This window comes from Corvus kubaryi, unplaced genomic scaffold (genome assembly GCF_017639235.1).
Source record: "Corvus kubaryi isolate FWS band 111438036 unplaced genomic scaffold, C.kubaryi_AGA036_p1.0 68, whole genome shotgun sequence".
In the NCBI taxonomy this organism is placed as follows: Eukaryota; Metazoa; Chordata; class Aves; order Passeriformes; family Corvidae; genus Corvus; species Corvus kubaryi.
In genome coordinates this window covers 10,404,238-10,431,328 of record NW_024582056.1, presented here as the reverse complement: position 1 = coordinate 10,431,328, position 27,091 = coordinate 10,404,238, and the positions used below count along the sequence as shown (strand labels likewise).

The 27,091-nt window shown below is 37.2% G+C and overlaps 1 protein-coding gene across 5 annotated transcripts in view; it reads right to left on the bottom strand.

Annotated features, from left to right (window-relative positions):
* Positions 1-27,091, bottom strand: part of SEMA5A (semaphorin 5A) — a 318,257-nt gene that overhangs the window by 102,220 nt on the left and 188,946 nt on the right. For all 5 annotated transcript variants that reach the window (XM_042048660.1, XM_042048663.1, XM_042048661.1 and 2 more), the window contains 3 exons: positions 22,114-22,399; positions 18,042-18,177; positions 14,534-14,738 (listed from right to left, as the gene is read on the bottom strand). In XM_042048660.1, the coding sequence (XP_041904594.1) occupies positions 14,534-14,738; positions 18,042-18,177; positions 22,114-22,399 (627 nt within the window). The remainder of the gene's footprint in view (positions 1-14,533; positions 14,739-18,041; positions 18,178-22,113; positions 22,400-27,091) is intronic.

The window sequence follows — 27,091 nt, the reverse complement described above, 5'->3', positions numbered from 1 at the left end:
CTTATAGTATTGGAAATTATTTTAAAACAACACTGAAATAAGATACATTTTTAATAATGCTTGTCAACAAAGGAGGTCTGATGGTCTATTACACATCCCCAGACTTCCATGAAGGGGAGAGAATTTAACTCATTTATCTGCTATTAAGAATCTGCAAGGAGCAATTTTACCTCACTGGCCCACCTTTATCTACTACTTCTACTTTTTTTCACAATCTATTTGCATACCTTCTAAAATTATTAGCAAGCTTCTTAATGCCCTAGTGGCTATTCCAAGAGAAACTCAGTTGTGCCTCTTCAACTAGAGGACTTTCTCATAGTAGTATGTCAAAATTATATACTTTTTTTTTTTTTTTAAGGGAATATTTATGAGCTATCCTTTCTACACAGAAATTAGAACTATTGACTTAACCTTTTGAATAAAAAAGTGTTGATCTAGATACTAGTTATTAAAAAACAAAGACCTTTCTTCAAAGCCATGTGTCTGGGAGGACAAAAAGAACATACGAATTCATGACATATGTAGCCCAATAAGGATTACAGAACAAATTCCCTCTCTAAAAAAGAATAAAATAGAATTTTTTAAAAATTGTTTCCATTTTAAGATAAAACAATTTTGGGATGTATCTATCAATGGAAATCGGGAGAATCACCATCTCAATCCTCTCTCTACTGTTTTGCAGAGGAAAACTTTGTAAACATACAACATTCTTTAGAACACTTCTGTCCCCTGTAGATTTAACTCCTATGTGTTAAAATGTCTCAAAAGCATCAAGCATATAGTCAGTTTGCAGTTGAATTAGCAAAGCTTTCTTCCAGTAGCTACCATACAAAGAGTTAAATACCTGCATTTAGTACAGAAAATATTCACTGCTCCATAAAGTACAACACATTATTATATATTTCCACTAGTAGGATTTCCTATGAATCAAAAAGGTATTTAAGTTTAGGAAATAGGGCAATTTGTGTACCATCCCTCAGCAGCCATTTTGCCTCTCAAATAGGAATTTAAATCCAGCTCCAGTCAGGCTCATTCAAAAATTATTCAAATAGAGAATTCAAGCTCTAAAGGGAAATTCAGATCTACTTGAGACTAAGATGCAAAGCAACTGGCAGCTAAACCAAAGCAGTATGCCATTTTTTGAAAGACTATTTCTATAAAGTTGAAGCTGCTAACTCCTCAAACTGAAATATCTTCTCTCTGCTTTTGGTCTTTTCCAGAAGATCAAGCAAAAACCTACACTAAATAACAAGTACATGCTGAATTACATGTCTCAGCCACCACATCATTTATGTCTGTTTCTTTCACAAAGAAAATGAAACTATCTCAGCATATTAGACCGATGCTTATATACTCTAGTGGAAAAGTTGTACCCTTCCTAGATCTAAACCAGCTGTTTTTTCTTGCCTGACCAATAAATAAACACATAAATAAATAAAATTCCAACAATTCCAAAATGTATGTATTTTTAATGAATCATGCTCACTGGCCTACCTTTATCTACTACTTCTATTTCCAATCTTATAGAAGATTTTTCAGCTTGCCACAGATGTGACTTGCAGCTGAGATAGAAATTCATAACATTTCGTCTAAGTTGAAAATTAATCTATCCATAACAGGTCATGTACTCCACTTAGAAGTAACGTGTCTGTAGAATACCTATAAGCAAATGATATAGCAGCTACAGTTTTTTAACAGACTATAGTTGATTAGAAAACATTTATTAAGATTTCATTCTGTGATACATTCCTTTCACCTGTTCAGACAAAGCATTATCTACTTTAAGACTTTATGAAGGGGTATCTTTTATCTATGTTTAATTTGAAATCTCATATAATTATTTTCCAATGATAAAAGTTTTAATAGAGAATAAATAAAGAATAACAATTAATAAAGAAACTTTTGTTATGAAACAATTTGGACACTTGTGAAATCTGGATTCAATTACCAACTTTTTTTCTCTAGATTTCATGCGTGAAACTGGTATTCAGAATAGTAATACCACCTAAAGTGAAAAAAATTCAATCTTGAAACTTCACTTTTTGTAAAACTGTTTCATGTAACTATAACAATATCCAATCATAAATACTTTAACAGGTACATTTCCCTACTGAAGATTTAAAACTTCTTTTGTTATGCTGCTTGCTTGCCCACTGACTTGATTCCATGACAAATTCAAAACCAGTGACAGGCAGTTACTTTATTCGCCCTCACTATTTAGGAGAAATTTGGACCAAAGACAGAAAAGTCTCAGCTGCAGCCAAGAAAAATCATTAATGTTTTTTTTTATGCCCTGCATGTCCTTAGGGAATTTTCAGGAACTTATTGCTAAATTAAAAAGTCATTGGAAAAATATTTTAATAATCCTTGGAGCAAGGAACATGGCATCACCTCTCTAGATGAATTCTCTACCTCCTTGGTTTGATAGCTGCATGGCCACATGAACTGTGTGCTCTGCATGCACATCAAAACAGTGCCAGCAAGTGGATTTGGGAGGGCTCATCCCCATTCACAGCAGCCCCTTCTCTTCTGGATCAACCATTCAACATGGAGGTGCAAGAAATGGCTTTGAACTCTGAAATTATGAGGCATTAAAGCTCAGTTCTACACACACCCACGAATGTTGCTGCCATCCAGATGACATCTTTAACAGACTGACCCTTCTATGTTGAGTTGCTGTGTTTATTGCTGAGAATAACCCCTGAGAAATGTATCCAATTTTCTCAGGGCACAGCTACTTGATCATGTCCCTATACGAGGTATCACCATTTCTAACCCCTTCAGGAAGTTATATAAAAATGTGAATAACAATACTTTAGTTACTACCATTGGTTTAAGAAATGCTATTTAAGCAGAGAGGATATGGTTAAAACTACAGCATAAAATCTTTAGATGAGGCTTTAATGAGTTGGGGAAAAGAGAGCTGTTTCTCAGGACTTGGCAAAGAGATGATGGACAAGAATTTCAAACTTGGCTCTAGCACCTCACACTCTTTTTCTTCCTTGGGGAGGTGTCAGGAAATGTCAAGCAGGCCATGTAGATCAAGGCATGATTTGTAACAGTGTTGAGCAAACATTTCTTGATTTTACCAAACAATATTCTCATTCTGAATTCTTATTTAAATTACCCAAGTTCTGTCTACAAACGTACTCAGTAATAAAAATAAATACAGTAACCATGAAAAATTATATCAGCATGCTCAAAGAAGGCCAGTAAAACATTTTTTTTTGTCCTGCATGACACTAAAATAATTTGGCATATAAAAAGATACATTCTTCCAGCTTGGAAAGGAATGGACTTCAACAATGTCAGATTCAACATTATATAGATTACCAAGACCATTTTGGGGCACCAAGCCTACAAACAAAACAAACTGTACATATATTAGCGTTGATCGTACTTTTATTACTACATTTGAATCAAACAGATGCTGCCAATATCCACACTGACCTGTGAGCATGTGCTATGAGACTATCAGTACCAAGATTCCCATCAGATGTCTTCAGAAGTCTCGGATGTTTTGGTCTATAGGATATGAATCCTACTTTTAAACCAACACTATCAGAAGAAACAATTATATAAGGACTGCTTAGGGCTGTACTTAAGGTTGTACACACTAGATGATGAGTTACCTAGTTTGTACTTCCAGACATAAACTAGGACAACCTAGGCAGCAGTTCAGATATAGCTAGCTGAGAAGACTGTGACTGACCACATGGTTTTGTTCCCAAAATTTTACTCCATAAGTACAATTAGATAGCAACTAAACAGATCCAAAATCAAGAGCTACATGTGAATAACACCTATCCCAGAGAATGCCCATTTGGCAATATATTGAAATTACAGTCCCTTTTTTCTGGCAAAATCCAGCTTTTACTGTACTAAAAATGACACATACACACACAAAACCTGAAGCCCTGAGGCAAAGATGATACAAGAATTCTTATGGTTCTAAATGGGAAAGATTCCATTTGTCAAGAGACACGCAATTTCAATATCCTGGATTCTGAAAAGAGAAAGAAATAAAACCATAAGGTTGTTACTCTGGACTGGTGTCTACAGCTGACTATGAAACAAACAAAGAAGTCTATATTAATTTCCCATAAACTTCTCATGAACAGAAAACTCTGATTTTGAAGAGATCTTCTAAAATGCTTAATCAGTATCTAGGACTGGACTTCCCAGATAGTGGAGATGAGCACGTCTGAAGAGCTGTGTAACCTCTAACTAAAGTAGTAGAGTAGGTAATAAACATAGATATTAATCGTGAGATGAAGTGGTTTGTGTGATTTAAGGCTTGCCATCTGACACAGAGCAGCAGTGAAGAATGCCACACTGTGCATGAAGGAAAAAATTACTATCCAGTACAAGCCTTGGATCTCCGCCAGTCTTCCAAAGTTGAGAGGCATTAACTCTGATTGGATCTGACTGGACAGGGAGTGCTTACAGCTCCTATTATTTTTTTATTGCCTTCCTTCGTTCCACCAAAACAACAAATACCTTGTACGACCCGACACATGCTATGAATATGATAGTGCTTTCCCACTGAATAAATTTTTCAGTGCCCAGATCAAAGAAGCATTTAGATGTACAAGTGAAGAAGACTGTTTCTCAGATAATAACCCACAACAAACCTTGCCTGATCTCTTAACTGAGTCGTATGTGGTTATTTTCATTGGAAGCATCAGAAAGACAACTAACTACTGTACAGATCCAGAAGCCTCACCAACCTGACTGAAGAGAAAGTTTCAGGAACTATCCTCTACTCAAACTCATTTGTAGTTTGCATAGCATGTGCCCCTGTGCCTCAGTCCCAGGATGTGTCAAATCCAGTACATATATTCATATGGAACCTCAGCAGCAATTTCAGCATAAAACTCAGCTTTTGCTGAGAAATAGAGAAGGAAAGAATGATGCTGATTTTTTTTTTCTAATCAAAGTAAAGTAAATAAGAAATTAAATTAACAGGAAACAGAAACAAAGTTGGGATTAGAGAAATAAATCTCAAAACCTCTCACTAGAAGCTGTTCATCTCATCACCCTCACTACTACATTAGAGCAGCCATAGCCATAGTACATAGCCATGGCATACAATACATACAATTATACTACATTACATTACATTACATTACATTCTTTATATAATGGTCTAGGATATCTGGCAATAACCAGAAAGTCTCACAGATCTTATTAGTTTAAAATCTTTTATTTCCTGGGTAAGTGATCTACTGTTTGCAGTCATGGCTATTCCTCCTAAAGGTGTGCGGCCATAGGACCAAATTTCCAAGATTTATGAGATAAGAAAGAAAAATAAAAAAACCCTAAAAATTAGAATAATTAATCTGTAAACAAGTAACTCTTTGCTGCAAATATTATGAGTCTTACCCAGAGACTTGATTACAGTAAAATGCATGGAACCTAATCTACCTTTTATGATATAACCTGCAGGTTACAGGACTCTTCACACAAAGACCACAATATCTGGAATAAAGGATCTTCACATTTTGATGACTTAAAAGACACAGAACAAAGTGAATAAGGCATATCTTTATTGAGAAATTCTTTAGCTTGTTAAGATTTGACATGGCCTATGACCAGATCTAGGTAAGCACAAGGAAAAAAACCCCAGTGATTACTAGTGACACTGCTTGTATATGCTTAGTTATAAACATCTGGTTTTATTGAGGTTTACCAGGAAAAATGATGCAGAATGAAGAAACTCATAAACATCAACAAAAACAGGAGTTCAGTAGAATATCCCATTTAATGACTGCTTTCCTGACAGCTCACACTAAATATTGTACATATCATGGAAAAATACTTGTGATCCAGTTTTGGGGTTTTTAAGGTCGAAGCTGAGTTTAATATAAGGTTAAAACTTTTCTTTCTTCCTGTGATTTAACTATTCCACTTTCTTCTTTGGTTGGCATGCATTTATTGAGTCACTCTTATGCATGTCCACCTTAAAAGAAAGGCTTTTATAAAAGCAAAAGGCCCTAGAGATCATTCTAAAGAAGTTCACAATGCTCAGCAACATGTGACAAAGTTAAGTCTCTTCAAAGGGAAAGCTTCTTCCCCACATCTCTCAGAAAGGGTCCTGAGTACTGTGTACTCATACAAGGGCTACACAGTTGGTACAAGAATCAAATTTCACCCCAAAATAAAGCTAATTCCAACACTGTTTCCAAAATTAAGACCAAGCCTGTTGACTGGCACTGCACAGTATTGGGGCAAAATGAGGGTTTTGAAGGTAAGCGTAGATCATAATAGATCTTTGCTTTGGAGACAGCAGGACAACACTGAGCACCATGCAAGATAAGCTCTTGCTCACAGCTTCACATTCTATGCATTAGAATTAGATAACAATAAATGAACACAGGGGTTGTCAAGTCTAGTTTCTCTTCCAGGAACAAGAGGTGATAGTTGCAACAAAAAAAATAGGAAGAAGGAAAGGCTACTTGGCCATTCTAAGTTTATAAAGTAGTCAAACAGGATTTCAAAGCTCAGCATAACTATGATAAAGAGGAGCTGTTCTTTTTTTAATGGAAGGTTGAGACTTTGTCTCCAGCTCTTTACAATCTGTTTCCCTCCCTGGCCCACACATTAATCTCACTCCCATGCAAGCAGAGCCAGCTGTTCTTCAGCCAGTAGCTTCTTGCAGCAATTCTGATTTCCAGTGGCAGCACAGAAGTGCACACACCGTATGTTCTTTGGACATTTATTTATAGTCTTTATCTGACAGAGCTGGGCAATTATAAAGACATAATGATAATTTGTGAACAGCAAGAAAGGGCTTCTCTTCTTAAATTTGTCCCTTGAGAAAACAGAAAACCATCTACTTGCAGCAGGCAAGTCATGAGCATGATAACTAATATATGAACAAACACTATGAGCAAATAGCAGCAACAAACTAATCAAAATCATGACCTATTTATGGGTTGATTATAATAACAAAAAATTACTACAAATAAGTGCTGGGTAATTTGTGAACCAAATAAAGGGCTACAATTCTCACATATAAATTGCTGTCAATGAATAATTTAACCAGCTCTAGTTAGAGCCATCTATTTATTAAGAAAGCTCACCAACTGGATCTGGCAGAATGATTTATCTCTATACACAGTGATAAAGCCAAGGGAAATCAGTACTGCTGGACATTTTAAATGCTGGGTTTGATCCTCTGGAGCCCCATAGTATCATTTATAACTCTATAACCTTTACTTTAGATGTAGCCACTCTCATTTAGCACCATTTTGAAACCACTTTGCCCAGTACAGATGACACAATACACAAGGCAGCGAAAAATCAACATTCCTTCATTTAAATTATATAGAAAAACAACGAAGGTTTGCATTATCTTTCTTTGCCTTTAGAGATATTCTACATAGAAAATAACATAAATATGCTAGCAGAAATATATAGCAAGCCTTTGAAAAGCTAGCATAAATCCCAGAGTGAACATTAGACTCTTCAAGACAAAACCATGCAATCTTTTACATCTTTTTTTTTAACTTTGCAGCCAAATGTTTCATGAAAAGATTAATAATATAAACAAAGTATTAATTCAGCTATGGTTTTCTTTATCAGAGGTAGGTGTCACTGCAAAAGCAAAAGAGAGGAAGGTTATTAATTTTATGGTTTACTGTTTGACTTTTTGAAACAAATGTTAAAGATCACCATGTTGCTGTTAAGACTGGTGTCTTCCAACATGCACCAGTTTTCCACTGGTAACTGGTGAGCATCTGATTAAAGTTACAGGATGAGTATCCTTGCCTCAAGCATCTTAAAATGACATTGCCTAAGGCCAGAAGGGTAACAAGTTACAGGGAAATGGTTTTAAAACCACTGCCAGGGTGCTTTACACTCTGAAAAAGTGCACTATACCTTTGTAAAGCAATGGGATAAAAAACAAAACAACTGTGTTTTCTGTAACAACAAAAGAGAAATGGTTTTAAAAAGTGACAACTGTGTGCCACAGTGTATATGCCCCATTATCCATGTATACTCAGATTCCCCTGTTTCTGAGCTAGAAAGAATTAATACATACAAATAGACTACCTATTACTTTCACAGTTGACTTCTGACTTGAATTACAACTGCTTGGGTCCTTATCATTATTGCATTTATATTGTAATTTCTAGACGAAGAAAGTGGTTCTTAACGGAGATGAAAAGTCTGTATTTCCTCTCGACAGAAATTATCTACAGATTACTTCCAAGAACCTCAATGCACTTAAGATAATGTAGTCAGGAAAAGCACCAAATTGGAAAAAATGCAGCCAACTAAAGCTTTGTTGCTCTCTTCACCACGTATGAAACAGATATAAGCATATATATTTACTTATAGCTTTCAGGTTGGCAACTGCACAGATACTACATATATTCTGACACTATGCATGTTAAACTGTGAAAGCTGCACACTTTGATCAGAAGCAGCAGTCTGCCAGGAAAATGACAGTATCACATCAGAGATTTTTAAGTAAAAACATGCACACAGCCTTTTTCTCGCTAAGGCCTTGGGTTGTTTCCTAGAACAAAATGTAGCATACTGATGACAAAACCAAAATGTACAAGATAGAACTGTAACAAAAATCACAGAGGAATCAAATCAGGGAGTACTTTGCATCAGGTTGAACAGAGGATTCAAATCAGGAGTACTCTGCTCCCATCTAGCAAGACAAACAGAAGAAATACAAACTGTTATGATGGCATTCCCAAACTGAGTTTCATGCAAACTTCCAAATCTCTTCATTAGGTTGGGACTAGTTTCTGTATAGTCTACAGTTTCAGGGCTTCATGAGAAAAAATGTTACTTTTGTGGAGTTTTACTACATTTTTAAGCCTTCTAAAAGAAAATGTATGAAAATTCCATCTGCATTTTCTAAAAATACCTTTTGAAATTTCTTCATGAAACCTCTTCACTTTTTCATTCTAATTGCTGTATGTGTTTCATCAGAATTATTTTCATCATTATTCTCTGCATTGCTACCTGAAATTTTTAGAACTTCTTGGAAACCTGTTAACATCCTCCAGTGACCTTTAAGCCTCAGATAGAACCTGGATTTATGGCATAAAAATTGTGGTTCACTTCAGTGAACAATCCACTTCAGAGACATGCAATGTAGCCAACCATAAACCTTTCTGGAGGTTTCATACTTTCTTACTAGGTCAGCCACACCACAATTTCATCAATGCTGTACTATAAATCCCAATAACCAAGATCACCACTGGGCATATACCATTTCTACTCAGGATACAGAGGGGACATACTCTGTCCAGTGGGATTGAAGAACAGAAAAAACATGGGAGTTTTTTTACCAAGTAGTTTTTAAGGATGACCTTTAAAGTTTTTCACCAGACAGTGCAAGTACTACCTTTTCTGAAGTCCCAAGTTCATTTTTTCATCATTCCCTCAAGCTAGACACTCTATCTAATAATTTTCTTATTCATTTGAGTAAATAAATATATTTTGAAAAAGTCCTCTGAATAAGGGCTACTTGCTCTTGTTGCAGCATCCTATTTTGAAAAAAAAAATATCAGAAACATTTTTAACCATGGGACACCTAGGCAAAGGGTAGGAAAGAAATAAAATGGAGGAAAAAAATATGAAGAGAGGGGAGAAGGGAGAGAAGGGAGGGAAACAAACTATGACATATTGATTTTTTTTTTTTTTTTTTTTACAAAGAAAGAGGCCTTTCAAACTTGAAGAGTTTTAAGAATATTTAGTGTTTCTCTAGCTTGCTCTACTTTTCATGTATTGTTATAGATGATTTTCAGTTCAGAATATCTGTGCATGCTTTCCTTGGTTTTCCTTTCTAAATCACTGAAAATTGTTCCAGTGATTTCTTCTTGCCCAAAGCCAGCAGCACAAAATGTGCAGGAATTGATATATCCCTTCATTCTGTGTTAGAAGTCAGTATAGTGAAAGATTAAGATGTTTCTCCAAAGTACCAAAGTGCATTTTTTATATAAGCAGTAGTTGTTAAGTCCTAGCACACCAGAATCTCTGAGCAGAATGATGGCTTGGCAACGGTTTAGGAAATGAAGACTGTTGACTCAGCAGATTAATGCATTTGTTTGCCTACTCCCAGTCTCTCCTAAAGTAATACTACATCTATTTAAGGTTTAATGAAACTAGATTATACTTTTATACTCCCAGGGTTGTTCTCCCCTGTAGTATTTGTATTCTAACAACAGGGTGGGTAAGTGAGGGAGTGAAGAGAGAACTTTCTCTTAACTATTGGCCATCTGTTTCAAAACATGGGATTTTTTCTTTGAATAACAAAGACAGCAGAACATTCATTCGTATTAAATCCAATCTGTATGCCTACTTTTCCACTGAAGCTTTGTGCATTTTAAAAGAGAATTTTTGAAAAACGTTGGAATTGATTATAACTACAAAAGTTATGTGGTGTACATCAAAGCATAGTTTGGGTCCATCCTGCTTTACACTGCTAAGTGCAAATTGCTTACTGACAGAATTTACATCAGAGTTGAATGCACTTTCCTTTAGGCTGCAGAAAGTACAATGGCATCTATTACCACACTGTTGAATAAAAATGCAATTCAGTCCAACCAATTTGACGTGATACTGGCATACTATAAGCCCAGGATAATTTAGATCGGAAAGGAGATCAGAAGGTCTCAAGTCCAACCTTCTGCTCAAAAGACAGCTAGCTATAATACACTGTGTCGCTTTCTGGCTTCAAAAACCTCCAAGAATGGAGACTGCACAACCTGTTGCTTGACTGTCCTAGAAGTGAGAAAGTTTTTCTTTATATGCAGTCTGAAATTCTCTGTGTGTTGTCTCTTGTCTTCCCAGCACGCACCAGTGTGAAGAGCATGCCACTGCTCTCCACGTAAACTCCCTGTAGGTATTAGCAGGATGTTACCAGCATCCTGCTCCCCACAAAGCCTTTTCTCCTCAGGGATGAACAAGGCCAGATCCCTCAGCTTCCCCTCCTAGGGCACAGTGCTCCAGCCTCCAACAGAAGGTGCTCTTCCACTGAATTTGCTCCACGTTATCCATGTCCTTCTTGTATTGGGGGAGGCCAAAACTGGGGAACAAGTTGATCTCCTGGCTGCATTCCTGATAATACAGCCCAAGATGCTACTGGCTGTCTTTGCAGTGATGGCATCCCTTCAGTCCTTTGGATGGCACATCCTCCAGTGTAACTCCTGGTCCCTAGTGGGGTGTCAGCTGCACACATGATAGAGTGTGCTCCTTCTCCTCCTCCAGGTCACTGATTAAAAAATGTCAAATAGGACAGTACTTGGCTCCTTATCACTTCTATCCACCCCATTAAAACTACCCTCTGAGCCTGACATTCTAGCAACTTTTATAGATCCAGATGCCCACCCATACAGACCGTACATTCTCATTAGGATATATGAATATTGTGGGAGACAGTGTCAAAAGTCTTGCTAAAGTTACGTACTACTCTCCTCATGCATTTTACCACAGAAAGTAATGAGATTTTCAGATGAGCTTAACCCTTTCTGGATGTTCCAAATCACTTTTTCCTCCGTCATGTGCCCAGAGAAGTGTGCTCCAAGGAGGTGTGCTCCTTGACTTTCTCAGGGACTGAATGCCCACTATACCATTGCTCCCCAGGTCATGGAATCATAGAACTGTTTAACTTGGAAAAGATTTTTAAGATCATCAAGTCCAACTGTTAACCCACCACTGCCAAGTCTACCACTAAACCATGTCCCTGAGCCTATACGGCTTTCAGATGCCTGCAGGGATGGTGATTCCACCACTTACCTGAGCAGCCTGTTCCAATGCCTAAATACCCTTTCAGTGAAGAATTTTTTCTTAGTATACAATCTAAACCTCCCCTGGAAAACTTACTCTTGTCCTAACACTTGTTACTTGTGAGAAGAGACTGACCCCTACCTGGCTACAACCTCTTTTCTGGCAGTTGTAAAAAATGATGAGGTCCTCCCTGAGCCTTCTTTTCTTCATGCTAAACAACCCCATGCTCCTCATGGGACTTGTGCTCCAGACCCTTCATCAGCCTCACTGCCCTTCTCTGGACCCTCTCCAGCACCTCAATGTCCTTCTTGTAGTGAAGGGCCTGAATCTGAGCACAAGTTTCAAGGTGCAGACACACCAATGGGCAGTACAGGGGGGAAATCAAGCCTTGGTCCTGCTGGCCACACTATTGCTGATACAGGCCAGGATGCAATTGGCCTTCTTGGCCACCTGGACACACTGCTGGCTCATGTTCAGCCAGGTGTCAACTAGCACCCCCAGAGCCTTTTCTCCTTGTCAGCTTTCATCCCTTTGTCTTTTTTTTGAAGATGGAGCATCATGGTAAAAATTTAATTCCAAATTTAATTTACCACCACTTTTAATAACGCAAATAAATTAAATCAGGAAAGCTACAACAACAACATTTCTCAGAGTGGTAGTAACTGTCAGCCCAGTCTTTCATCTCTCCCAAACATACACGTGCTTTATGGCGTTAAGAGCTTGGGGTAGATGACATTGTATGTGGGAATAAACTCGGACATTGGGGAAATTCAAGCGCCTTAAACTTGGTTTGTTCCCAAAATTATTGTTTATTTTCAAAGTTAAGGCCACTGCTTTTTAGTTCCTGTTGTTAACAGAAGTAGTGGCATTTTTCTCAGTAATCTTTTATCATATTCAGTTTCCGATGAAAACTCCATGCTAACTACTCCACAGCTTCTACGTAAGCAAAGGCAGAGGTCAGGAGAAATAAGATGCTGCACAATTAACAATATAATGAAATTAGAATTATAATCTGCACCCCAAGGAAGGCAAAGTATTACCTTTCTCCTAGAATCTTAATATATAAATATAGTAGTCCGTGTAATTTGGTACATCTTGGGATTTTTAATCTACATTTATGCACTGTATCTGTGGTATTTGTATATAAACATGTGTGGTAATTTCAAGTTCTACCAAAAGTGAGTATTAATATTTCTTAGAAAATAAGTCTTAATAATTACACTCAATTGGGGTAGAAGTAATGTTAACAAAAATCCATTGTGGTTCAGTGAAATACATGTGAAATAGAATTGACTACATCAAGAAAACTTCAAGAATAGAATGGGGGTTTTATCATATGCTTTCTAACACTTATAAAACATATGCTGTCCAGTTACAGGAAAGCATGTGCTGAATTTAGACTAAAGATCCAGCTAAGGTAAGTACCCTGCTTCCATGAATGATCAAAACCAGACGTACAGAGAAGAATGAAAGTGAAAGACAAGCACTGATCACAAGGAGCATAGGAGCAATATCTTTTTTTAGCAGCACAAAAAGAACACAGACTCACTCCTGAACACAATTTATTAATGAGCTGTGAAGCGTAAAATTTTAGATCCTCATTTGCTGACTCAAACATAAAAGGTAACACACCAAGGGAAACTGAAACCTGAAGACAATCAGAATTATGACAACAGCAATTATTTTTGGTGCTTCCAAAACTGTAAATAATGTAAATATCCCACAGTGCAGTGATAGTCTCTTCATATAAAGTCAATTCTGTGCATATTTCTGTAACTCAGGTTTGATCAGGAGGCCTCTACAATACAAACATCATTTAGTGTCAGCATGATTTCACTTAAAATGCTCTGATTTACCAACCAGCAGGCTGTTTTGACTAGAACTGGTCAAATCCAAGCATAGTTTTAACCTATCAAAAGCTTTTCTGTTACTTCCTAGCTTTCAACGAGCACAATGAGACAAACTGAACATTAAGAAACCATTGCTTTGATGAGCTATTCCCGACTAATGTGCATAGGCCCAAGTATTTAAGAACTGTCCTAAGTTTTATGCCATGAGGCTTTAAACACATTAGTCCAATCTACTATTTCAATCTCAGCTGGGGGCATTCTTGTTCTGCAAAAACAATTCTCCAACACCCTCGCTGTTTTTAAGAATGAAATTTTGAACCAAGAAGGCAATAGCTGTAACCAAGGCAATATAAGGTGGAGGGTTGTTTTTCTTTCACTGCTAAGCTTACATATAAATGGGCAAATAATAAGGCAGGGTATAAAACTGCATAATGGATGTCTTAAAAATGAGATGAAAAGGAAAGTTAATAAAATATATTTGAGCAGAAAATTCAGAAATAGAAATAGCAGTAGCTGTATTTGCTATTTACGAAATTACTTCTTTATCAGAGGGTCCTAAACAATCTTATCTTGGGCCCTTACTTTGTACCCTCAACTAAGTAAAAAGAACAAAAGACAGCGAAACTTGAGAAGTCCTGTTTGTAGAATGTCCAGCTTTTGACTCCCTCAAGAGCACGCAAGCTTTACAATTTCAAAGGAGAATAGGAAACAGACACCAAAATTGAAGTTCCAAAAATAACATAAAATACATTGTAATGGCTAAATTAATCTATTCATAAAATGTAGAAGATAGAAAAGTGATAGTTTCAAAGAGGAAAAGCTGATGTTCAAGGTGCTGTACACGTATTCCATAAGTAATTAACAGAACATAAAACCCAAAGACCTCATAAACATTTGCAGTTATGACAGCAATGAAGAGTTCGTACCTGTGGCAAGATAGATGATATGGAAAAGCATGTCCTTGCCCTGCACAACATCCACAACCACATGGGAAAATCGGCTGTTGTCTTCCATGAAGTAAGGAATTGGGATAACTGGTTGAACAACTTCATGCATTAAGAAAAATTTTTGTGCATCTTGAAGATTTCTCTCAGTCAGATTTACATACGAACCCTGGTCCATGGTGCCACACTGTAAACACAGAAAAGTAACATGACTACGTGTGCTAACAATAACAATAGATTTACTCTCTGATTTACAGCACAAGAAAATAAAAGCAAGAGTCTATCTTGCAATGACAATGTGGAATTCGACTTCCAGGTCCCATGTTGGTGCTAACCAGACTGTCCAAGGATTGAGGAAGCTCAGTTTTCCTGCGGCTCCCTAATTCTAAACAATATGGAAGGGCATGAGACTGACCAGCAGAAGTGGATTATGGAAATATTTTGCTATATCCTACATTCACAGGGCAGGAAGGAGAAGAACTACCATTCAAAAAACTAAATTGTTTTCTGACTAGTTTTCTTTATAATTTTCACAGACCTCAGTGTTAAAGACAAATAAGTCCTACCACAGCCAGGGTCTGACAGGAATCCCAGGTGAACATACAACATGCAGTTCTAGAAGCTTCTTAGGACTCTATCTTAAGTAGCAAAAATGGACAGTGAAGAGCTCTATTAAATATTATCCACAGCAAAGACTTTTTTGCTTTGAAACTGACTATATTTTAAATCTGAAAACTGGGCTCTTTTCTTACAGGAAAACATCCACTAGCTTCACGGACAAGTTTCAAACACAAATAAACAAAGCAAAATAAGTGGGAGTTAATTTTAACATATTTGTGTTCTTCTGAGGACACAACAGAGAAAGCTTCTTAGTGCATGGGAATATATAAACATTCACATATTTACTCAGTCATAATTGCATCAGAGAAGTAAAGCACTGCTTCACAATATTTATCAAATATTTGGGTGATGTGAAAGGCATAACTAAGTCATAATTTTCATTCTGATTTACTATGTCATAAATTATGCCATGAATTACAGCACGAGCAAAATAATAGTGTGCAAAACCCTACTAGTTATTTTTTCATTATTACCGTGTTTTCAATCCGAATTTGAGTGATCGTTCCAAATCCACAAATGCTAAAAAAAGTCAAATTATTTCTTAATGGGAGATCAGATGATGAAGAATGACTAATTAGCAACTGGAAGGAAACAGTTACTTGCTCTGTATGTCAGACCAGTGAAAAAAATAAACCATGACATAGAAGTAGTTATCTGGATCTATCAAGCAGGAAAAATGCCAGCTGAACACTCATAGTACACTGAAATGCAAATGGTCCTTGGTGTTATGATAGACATTGCTCTGTCTAAAAAGAAAAGCAATGATCTCTGATGAAAACAATGCTCCTCAAAACTGTGACTCCAATAGTATTCTAACATGGAAAGTATTTCATTAATATAATCCAGACTTGGAAATACAATGTCTGATGTAAACTATATCTACATAGCAGTAATCTTCCTTCAAATCACATGCTTCTCTTTGTTGCTGCTGAGTAGGTTAAATACTCAGAGGATAAACCTACTTCTGGGACTACACAAACAGAACTTCTGATCTTTTATCCTAAGGACTCTACAGAAGAAAAGTCCTTTCTTGGAAGGAAACCAGTGACTCACACAAGGAATATATCTCATCTACGTGAAGTGTGTACTCTAAAGCCCCATCAAGTCACAAAAAATGGTTACACCTAGCTCTAAGCATTAGACTAGCTTCTAGTATGCATCACTGCTGCAGTTATGGAGCCAGAAACGTAACAGAAAGTTACAAGGGAGTAAAAAGCAGCATCAGCAACAGAACAGAAGTTGTACATCACTAGAGATACCTAGAGATCAGCTGACATCAATTGCCTTCAATATTCTGTTGTAAAAGGCCACATTACCACTTTTAACACCAGCTCTGCCTTCAAAGCTGTTTGTGGCTCAGTGAGATATGATACAACTGTTGTCACTGTTCTTGTAAATTGAAGTACCAGCTTTATTAAAATGAGCCAGGCCATCTTAGAAATAAATTTCAACACCTGTCCTGACTGGGACTTGGAGACGTGCACTAACAGTACAGCAGAGACTTAAACTGTTTTTACACAGCCATCAGACTGTCATCTTTCTTTGTAAGTACCATTCAGTATGGGCTGTTCGCACAGTAATTAACACCACATTAATGCAAGGTTTGTAGGGGGAGTTTAATAAGTTTTATTGGATGTGCTTACTAGTCAGAAAGGTGATAAGATTTTTACATACAAGCATTTTTTCAGGCTTTCTCCTTCAAAAATTTAGCCTCTCTTAGATCTTCTTCCTATGACTATTTTGACAATTCAAGTATTTCTACAACAGGTAAAAAGCTGTATACAAACATAGCTCGCTTCTGCAGGCTTCTGGCGTACTTAAATAGAGTCTTGTCACTTGGCTAATGCCGAACATACCACTTAGGAAAGGTATTGTGGCTCTAGCCTGTAACCTGTGCCTTATTTTCCTTCATTTGCATGGATCAGGAAGTAATTAAAACTACCAATGATCCCCAATGGGTGATTCTTTTTCATGCTAGCAAAAGATCTTATGACTCTTACAAGCTAGGGAAAGCTGTTCCAGGAGAAGAAGTGAACTTACAAAATTGCACTGAGATTAAGGGAGGGTGAAATGTGGATAAAGGTGAATACACTTAAGCACCTTGATGAAAAGCTATTGTTTTTAATCACTAAATTAATGCTGCTTTTCTTTCCATCTCCCTTGCAAGAAGCACACTCATTAAAATTGTCCTAGTAGGACTGGCGACCATGCAAAAGAAGAAAACAATGGATATCTGCTTACTGAAATGCCCCTTTCTTTCTGTAGACTTCCTCTGAATAACCCACCTTGGACTAACTGCTTTTATACTGTCAGACAGCTGCAGATTATTACACCCTCTGAGGCCAACAACTTCAAATGAGGGGCACAACACATGGCAAATTCTTTTAATCTGACTCTTCAAGGAGTGTGGACTACCTTGCACATGAAAATATATAAAATTCTGACCACTCCTCTTTTACCACCTCCCTCACACTTTCTTTTTTCTGACAGACACTGTTCCATTTGTTAGGTCCTAACAGCACAAACACAATGTAAAACAGAATAGCAGTTTGATCATAGTTCAGACAAGAGTTAATGTCACCTTGACAGATAACTATAGTGTTTTATTTTGGCAGAAGATTGAAGTTAAGCCTTTTTCCTCCTACCCTTCAAAGTATATCTGGTTTTCAATCCAAATTATTTTGTGGAAGGATAAAATTAAAATTAAGTATGTTGAAATAAGGGGGTCTCCTAAGCACTTTTTTAAATTTAGGGGTTTTTAAGGTCTTAGGCTACAACATAGTGCAAAACTGGATTTATAAATTATGAACCATACAGTACTTTGAAGAAAGCTCACATAAAATATTGTACTTCTCCCACGTATCCATACCTGAAAATTAGGGTTAGGATTGGGATATGGAAGCCAAGCAGAGCGAGAGTTCTCCTGGTATTTGAAGGGTCCATTAAAGGCCTGAGTTATTGCACTCAGATTGAAAACACAAACTGCTGAGGCTGCTATGCTGTTCCTGCAAAAGAAATAAATACATTAACCTAGGTAATAACATTAAGAAGCCAGTTTGCTGAAAAATAAATAAAAAGGCAATAACTCTTCAATACTTCAAGTAATTAATGAAGCAGATATGATCAGCCACGAGATGATATCTCAAGATAATGATATATGATGAGCTGATTTAGCATAGTCATTGCATTTAAAATATTTGTTGGCCTTACCAAGAAGCTGGTGTGGGGAAAAACTCACAACTTCCTACTTTCTGCTGCTGCTCTAATACCGCGAGGCTATACTTCCACACATAATCACATGCACTAGGGACACCTCTTTTCTAGTTGCAATGCTCAGGAAGACATTATTCTCAGGGTTCAATAAAGTTTCTTCCATACAACAAATGACTGCATGACACAAATAAGGATTTTCAAGGTATGCTATGTCTCTAGACCCCATGGAATCCCTGGACAAGACATGCCCACAAAAATCCTGTCTTCCAAGAGATGTTGTACAGCAAAAAGAATGCAAGTTCCAGAAACCCATCAAGAGAAAACAACTTGGACTGCATACAAGATACCATGTTAAAAAAATAAACATCAATAAATGGCAGCTGGACAAAACATACAATTTCCTGGGTTTGCCTTGAAAATGCGATATTCAAGGCAATAAAGTAATTCTGCATAGTGTAAAGAATATAATCTAATAACTATGAAAGCTCATCATATGGAAAACTACATTGTTCCTTTCCTCATTTTGAGATAATGGAATAAATAATGAAGGTGTCACTTGTACAGATTTCCTGTTGCAGTTGAAACTGCTGGCAATTGATCCACACAGGATTCTTCTCTCTTTTCTTTTTTTTTCCCCCTTTTTTTTTTTTTTTTTTTAAGCTTAGCCTTTAATTTATACAAGACTTAAGAAAACATACTATAATGATGGGAAAAAACCCCAACAAATGAAAAAAGAGTTAGGATACATGGATTAAATACCAGGACAAAAGAGCAATTTACTTTCTTATGCTTGTCACTCTTACTTCAAAAGAAGCCCAAAACCAGAAGTTCCATGCTTACAACTTCTGCAGAATCAATCATCATTGGGGCTGATAAGTCCTTGCTTATATCACTAAATGCATCTCACTAATATTATTAACTGTACCAATGCTTTTCTGAATTTCATAAAGTCCTAAGAGGATATGAGACTCATGTTTACAGATTTTTTGGGTAATCTGAAAGAAACAAAATCAGCTTTATCATGAAGCAGTGGCTATAGTGGACATAACAGTCAACCACATATAAAAAGTGCAGGTTTGGCTGTCAGAGAAAGATTTCATTTTTTTCCCTTCACAAATATATCAAAGTATACTAAAAAAAGCATTAAGGTGGAGATAAAGTCATTGCAATTCTGAAGATATTGAGATTGAAGAATTATGAATGCCATTAAGTTAAATCTGATGCTGTGACATGAACAGAAAGGAGTATGTTGTTCCCTGTCACAGGAAACCTTTGTGTTTCTCCACCATCACTTGCAGGGCAGAAAGGTGGATCATATGAGTTCCACAAACTATCTGTGAACAGGTAGTCAGCATGGGGAAATAATCCTAACTCTAAAACATTTCAAAAATGTCCAAAAAATTCAGTTACAACATTAGGGGGCAGGAATTTAAATAGAGCAATCAAAAAACCCTACCCTCAAACAGTTACAATTAATTCCTCTTTGAATAGTCCATGCCTGTTGGACAATCAGAATGTTGGGGCACAGGGGAAGAGGAAAGTAGCAGCAAGGTTTAAAATGCTGTCTACTTTCATGTGGTAAAGGTAGTGTTAACAATAGCAAGTCCATTTTCAGAAGAGCCAGGAAGCATCAGGAACATCATTCCCCTTCCATGGCCAAAGCCCTGTGGATTTTCTACAGCAGAATTCCTCTGCTCAGGCTTTTCATGGCAGCAACATGTCTAGGCTATTTTGACTTCTCATGAAAGATTGTGTTGAACAGTGTATGGGGATGCCACCTGACAAATAGCTGTCTTTTGATATATGAATTAACTAGGCAAACAGACCAACAAAATTAACATTACTGATTGAAACAACAGCAAATATTCTTATCCTCAGTAATCTCAAAGTCTCTACTATTCTCCTTATATAAACAGTGGGTTTAGATCCACTATATTACTCCATTGCAGAAACAGGCTGAGCTCATCATCCAATGTCATGAGTTAGGAATTGCCACAGCCTGGTGTAAGCAGCCCATCACTGGTCATGTTCACAGCCTGAGCTGCCAGCCCAGGGGTGAGCCTGAGTCTGGAAGATGCCTAAATGAGCTTGAATTCATGCTCACTGTCTGGAACGCATAGGGATTGTAATTTGTTGGCATGAACTTGTGAACCTTTCCACCTGGTTAATGGATATTTATAAAAGGTAGGTATCCCTGTGTTCAAGGGTCCCTTACCTGTGTTTTAGGTGCCCAAGGACATTTTAAAATTCTAGACAAAACCGACTGTCTTCGGGTGACTTTATGATGTTGTATCCCCTATCACTCCTCTATGCCCAGAAATTACTTTTGTGCCTTTCTGTGCCTTTAAACTGAGCCTGAGAGGGGGGAGAGGAAAAAAAAACCCAGCAAAACTTTCAAAGCAGTTTACAGTTTGTTTTCAAGGACACAGAGATACAGACTCCTCTGTGTTCTGCTTTCTGCGGTAGAGAGCGGAGGAAGCACTGCTTGCTTTCCAGCCAGCTTTCGGCTTTCTTTTTCTCCAGAGGGAGACAGAGTTGAACTTTTGTTTTCCTGGGACTTTGATTTTTTCCCTTTTTCTCTGCTGGACTGTTTCAACATCAGAATACATCGGGACTTTTTCCACCGAGGTGGAGGCCCTGGAGGAGGGCCCACCACGACCAAGCTCCAAGGAGAGAGAAAGAGAGATCTACAGAAGGACTCTTAAATTTCCCCAGGTTTTCTCTCCACAGCGAGAGGTTTTATTATTTAGCATTATTATCCTTTTCCTGTGTGTTTGTTAAATAAATAGTTTTTATCTCTTTCACTTTCCTTCGAGGAAAATTTCTTTTTTTCCCGAACCTGCTGGGGGAAGGCTGGTTGTAACCTGCCTTCTCTCAGAGGATATTTTTCCTCCAAATTTATCCAAACCAGCACTGACTTACACAGCAAGACACTACAAGAAGGTAAGAGAATCAGAACTCAAAATCTGAAATTGTTCCAGTGTTCTGAACATTGGGCTGCACAGCCATAACACAGAGGTCGCTCTTGCTAAGCAGCATTTGAACACCAGTCATCATATTTAAATTAACAAAGTTAATTAACAAAGTTCTGAGATAAATGTCTTATTTTCTATGTTCTTCTAATTTTTAAATATTTAACAAATTTGGATTTTTAAGACAAAATTTTACTTTTTTCTTTTTTTAAAATTTTACCTTATTGATATAACAGGTTTACTTAAAATCAGGTTAAATTCTTGGTTTGACCCTTAAACTCACATAAGGATATGTTAGAGCTAATTTAAAATACATAAGAGCACCTCTTGTGCTCTTTTGGGTGAGATGAGTTCTTTATGACATCGTCAAATTCCATCATGTCAAGTTCATGATTATGTCACATTACAATTATAAAACATTTATTTCATAAATACATAATGTGTTTACATATTACAATACTAAAAAAATTAATTACTTTCTAAGAATAAATGAAGAATATGACAGAATAGTCTTAAACACAACTGGCTCCCTGCTATAAGGAAATATTATGAATTTGTCCTTCTCTCGTGTTTTCAACAATTCACATGGAAAACATTTGGAACAGATACCTGTTCACAGAAACCAGTGGATTGGGCAAAACAGTAGTTTGAATTTATGATGTTTACTTGGCATATGTAGAAGAAAATAGCTCAGAAGTTCTAGGTTTTGCTGTCATGAACAGCAAGAAAATAAAATATATCATTCAGTTTACTTACACATTAGTGGTAAAAATCCCGTAGATCAAGTCCAGTTCTGGCAGGAAGAAAGTACTCTGAAGCTCATTATAGTAAAATGGAATTTCACCAGGGCGAGAGCAGTTCAGACGAGCTTTCATGAAGGTAGTCCAGGTATCCTCCAGCACAAACTTGCCACCAATATCATTTTTGCACACCCGAGCAGCACGAGAGAAAACTGTTTTCCCACAGTCATGTTCCACTGCATTTTCCCGGAAGAAGAAGTAGGTAAAGTTCCCAATGTCATAAGATGACACAAAATTTGGTTCTGAAAATAACAGAAGGAAAGATCATTTATTGCCTTCTTGTGATACATGCACTCATACTAATGTGGAAGTTGGATTTATCTTCAAGCTTTATATTTAGATAAAGACACTTTTTATTATCCTTTAGGGATATGGCACCATGACATCTGAACAGGCCAGCTCATGTCCAGCTGGGATTGTGAGATACATGATCAGTATGCACTGGGTTTGGCTGGGTAGAGTTAATTCTTTTCATAGTAGCTAGCATGGCACTGTGTTTTGGATTTGTGCTGGAAACAGTGCTGGTAATTCAGGGATGTTTTTGTTATTGTTGAGCAGCACTCACACAGAGCCAAGGCCTTTTCTTTCTCACACCACCCCACCAGCACAAATAGACTGCTGAGCTGCCATTTGGGGTCAAACCACAACACGTGGTCTGACAGGTTCAGCTCTAGGTGTTCACAGAACATGACTGTGCTGGGCAGCGTTGGCCCAGCTCACTGTATTCCACCATCAAAAGTGTCTCGGAGTTTTCATTCTTCACATAAGGGCACAGTGATTTCTTGCAATGTAACTGTTTTATCTTTTAACTCTGTTTCTGCTTTGCCACCATGCCATTACTCCAGATTAGCATGACAACAGGTAGTAGTTGATGGTGAGTAAAAATGTGCTCAGAGGCTGTAATTAAAAGAAAAGAGCACTACACAAGAATATTTGATGGTAAGATAACTGTATTTCAACTCCGTATCACTTAATGCTTTTTAGAGCTTTACAGACTTTTTCCCCCTTCTTTAAAGAAAATATTGAAAACTGATCAAAATACCCGATGGTGATGATGGAGAAACTAAAGAATACATTTAAAAAAATCTGGAAAGCAACAGATGGCAATATTTTTTGAAAGAAAAAAAAAAAAAAAGGAACAGCGGATACCAAAGACAATAAACATGTGGTCCATTTCCTGTAAGGATGACTAGATCTGAGGAAACTCCATGACCTTAAAAGAAGCTGACAACATGATGAGTTCTTAAAGGAAAGAAATTTGATACACAGATTTGTGAAGAAGAGCCCCACTTGTGCAAGGAACCATTTTAGAACACTGATACCTCTGAGAAACAAGAAAAATTTTGTTTCTCATTCCCAAATTTTATTCTGAAGCGGGAAAACAAATAAAACTGTTTTAAAAACATCTATTTTGAGGAAACACTTCAAATAAAATTTATAGGTGAACATCTATGCACTATTGCATAGAAAAAAGGCTGCTGTAATTCGAAATGCTGTAAGTATTTTACAGGACTGTCTCAAACCTATCAGAACTTCTGAGGGGCACTAGAAAGGCAAGCAAGCTGGCATTGCCTCACAGCAGTCCAAACTGTCAGAAAACTCTTTTTCAAAGACAGACCAGATCCCAGCTAATATGGCCTCTTGTGCTGCTTCCATCTCTATCTGCTGCGCTGAGAGCTCCCAGGGCAGGTTTTTGGCAGCAACGATTATGAGCTGCCTTGGATGCATGAAGCTGAGCAGATCCAATAGTGCTCTCACTCTTCCCTGTAAATTTCACTCTCTATTTTATGAAGTGCTTCCTTGAGAGCAGTCTGGAACACACCACATTTTCCCCACATTCAGAGCTGCACAGGTATTCTTTTGGCAGATCACAACCCAACAATTTTAAGAACCTGTTGGTACCCTGAGGCTTCATGAGTTACATAGTATCAGTGCATTTGTGTTAAAAAAAAAGAAAAAAAAAGGCAAAATAGTTCGACAGGAGTTATGATATCATTAGAAATAAAACTGCACTGACAATATACAAAGAACTAAACTATTAGTAATGTTAACCCTACTGGAACCTTAAATCTTCGTTCCTTATCTGTGTAAAACTTTCATTACAATAGGGATTTTGCTTCAAAGGCTTCAAAAACCTACTGTGCAAATACTCAAAACCAAGCTGATCCACCCACAAAACACATTTTGTACAAATGTTAACAAGGAGGCCCTGCCTTTCAATCAGGCCTGAAGATACTTCTCACTGGAGGTCCACTGATACAAAAAAGATCCCTACATTGGCACCATAGGATCTCACTGCAGAGTTAAAAAAACACTATTGGAAGCACTCAGCATAAAGAATGATGAATTACAAAAATAAAACAAACTTCACAAACTATAGGAGTAAAAATAATATGAAATGCATTGAGACTGTGTTCAGCGTTCTTGAAAATCCATGTCAACCTTTCAAAAGACAGTATTTTAAAGTTGCACTGATAATCATAGTACACGTACAAAAATACCTAGTACTCATATACCTAGTACTCATATTTCATGGATTCAAAACTGAGAAACAATATATACATCTGCAAACACCTATGTTTATACTTTATGAACTGATGAAAATGTGACCTGCTGTTGAAACTTGTGAAAACTGCTTTCATTTGCATTAAATGTAATAATCTCAGCGCTACCTTGGGGAATTCAGTGGATGTGGAAGGATTATCATGTCAGACTTTATTTCATTCTCTCTTTGGGAAAAATGAAGAGGGTCACTTCAAAACGTCAAAGGAAAAAGCAGCTTCTCAGCTAGGAAAAAATAAGTTCTTATGTGTCCAAATATTGTGCTGTGAACTGCTATTTGTTGACATGGAGGCCTTACCATGTAATTTTTTAATGCAGCAAATGAAGTGAATTTCTTGTTTCATGCTGAGTTTGCAAATAGTTCTGGAAGGGCAAACACATCTCATTTCTGATTTATCAGATCACCACAACAAGTGCAAGGAGTCTGGTATGTGACAGCAGTTAGTATGAGAATGTCAACCTGTAATAATGTCACGAGTATTGTATATGACCTTTATAGGGTTTTTTATATACTCAATTTATGGATGTGTCAGGCTGACTAGACTTTCCCAAATTAAATGGAACCAGTGGAATCAGGAAAGCAAGAAAATTACTTTGCCGATGTGACCCAACAAGTATCTCCAGTGAACGGCACAGAGCCATGCTACACAGAGGCACAAGCCCAAGCACTGAAAGCACTGGGTGGCTAGTTAGCGCTGCCCCTGGGCAAACACATCACTGCTGTTTCTGAAATTTGCTTTCTCAGCACCAGTCCTGGGAATCTCTACCATTTCCTTCATAAAGCAGCATGGCTGCCCAACAAGGATGTTTCCCCACAGACTCTTCTAAGTTATTGCAAAAAAGATGACTCAACCATATGAAGCCAAGATGGTGCTTCCACTGGAAACAATAAGATTGTTTTTCTGAAGGTTGGAGACAAACCTACATTGTCTGGGGAGCACAGTCTCTGTTCTTAATGTGAAAGCACTTAACAGGAAGACACAATGATGCCTCTTAGATTACTCTCCTTTTCCACCTGCCAAAGGTGTCATGCATAAGCTTATTTCCTGGGCCTTTTTTATTTAGTGGTGTAGATGCAGTCTGAGTGAGTAAAAGGATGAGAGGAACTGTACAGGAATTTTTCCTGTATAGGAATGGGAAAAAAGCCTAAAAGAGCTCTGTGAGAGCATTTGAGGTAGTCCTGGCCTCTTCTCACTGTCTGAGCTTAGGAGCAAGAAAGTTCTCTTGTGCTCTTTAATCCGTACAACTCCACATCTTCTGAAGCAAGCTAACATGGCTTAATTTACATAGTTAGCGGATGCTGCTGTTCCCAGAGTGAACCAAATGACAGGAAATGATCTAACTTTCTTTAAGGAGGTAACAGCAATTAACCTTAAGGATTTAAAGGTCCAAAGCCTACTCTAAGAAAGTAAGAGCTAAGATTTCCACTGACTGTCCCTGTGAGATGTGACCACTCACATCTGAAGTGCAAGGCATTCAAAGACTCAATCAAAAGTGAAATTAACCCCAGAAATGTTAAAAGAAAGCTAAAATATTAAGTTTTTCTTATCTAGACACAGATCAGATTTTATATGTATATATGCACACAAAATAAGACACACAAAGATATATGAATACATCATATAGTCAAAATCTTAGGAGTTTAGATACTGCTCTAATGTTGAATGACATCTATCTGGACCTTGTTCACTGATCTCACTAGACCAATGAATCACACCATACTGTTGACCTCTAAAGACCCATTTCTTCCACATATTTGTATTCAGCCAAATGCTTAATACCATTAAATCCTAGAAAGATGCATTTGAGTTTTTTTGAATAAACTTCACATTTCAGCTACAAGTGCTCTCCAAAAGAGATGCTGAAAGTAATGGAGAGAATTCAAGCTTCAGATGTGCCAGTGTATATTATTTTCTTTCATCTTATTAACTTAATCAATGAAGTCCAGTTGCAATTGCATTTTGCTATCTCTGTATATTCATTAAGTACATTCATTTAGTTGTAGCCCTTTGCAGCTGTTAGAAAAAAAAGTACAGACTTTGCATTAGGCTGATCAAGGCATCACTCCTCATGAGGGTTTAAGGACAAATTTTAATCACAGCATTATATACCTCAAAAGAAATACATAACTTGTGGTCATCACAGCTATATCCATCCTCAGGAGCTGAACTGTAAAACGTTAAGTCCATATGAAACTGGCAGAAATGGATTATTAATAGCTATTTTTCCTCTGTGTTTCACAATTACCTAGGAGGCGTGCTAAAAATGCTAACCTGTCATAGAGTAGCTGGCTACCAATCTATTTTGTCTATTTCCTTTGCAATGCCTTAGCTCTCCATGATTTCTTTTATATTCTTTTCCTTTTGCTAAAT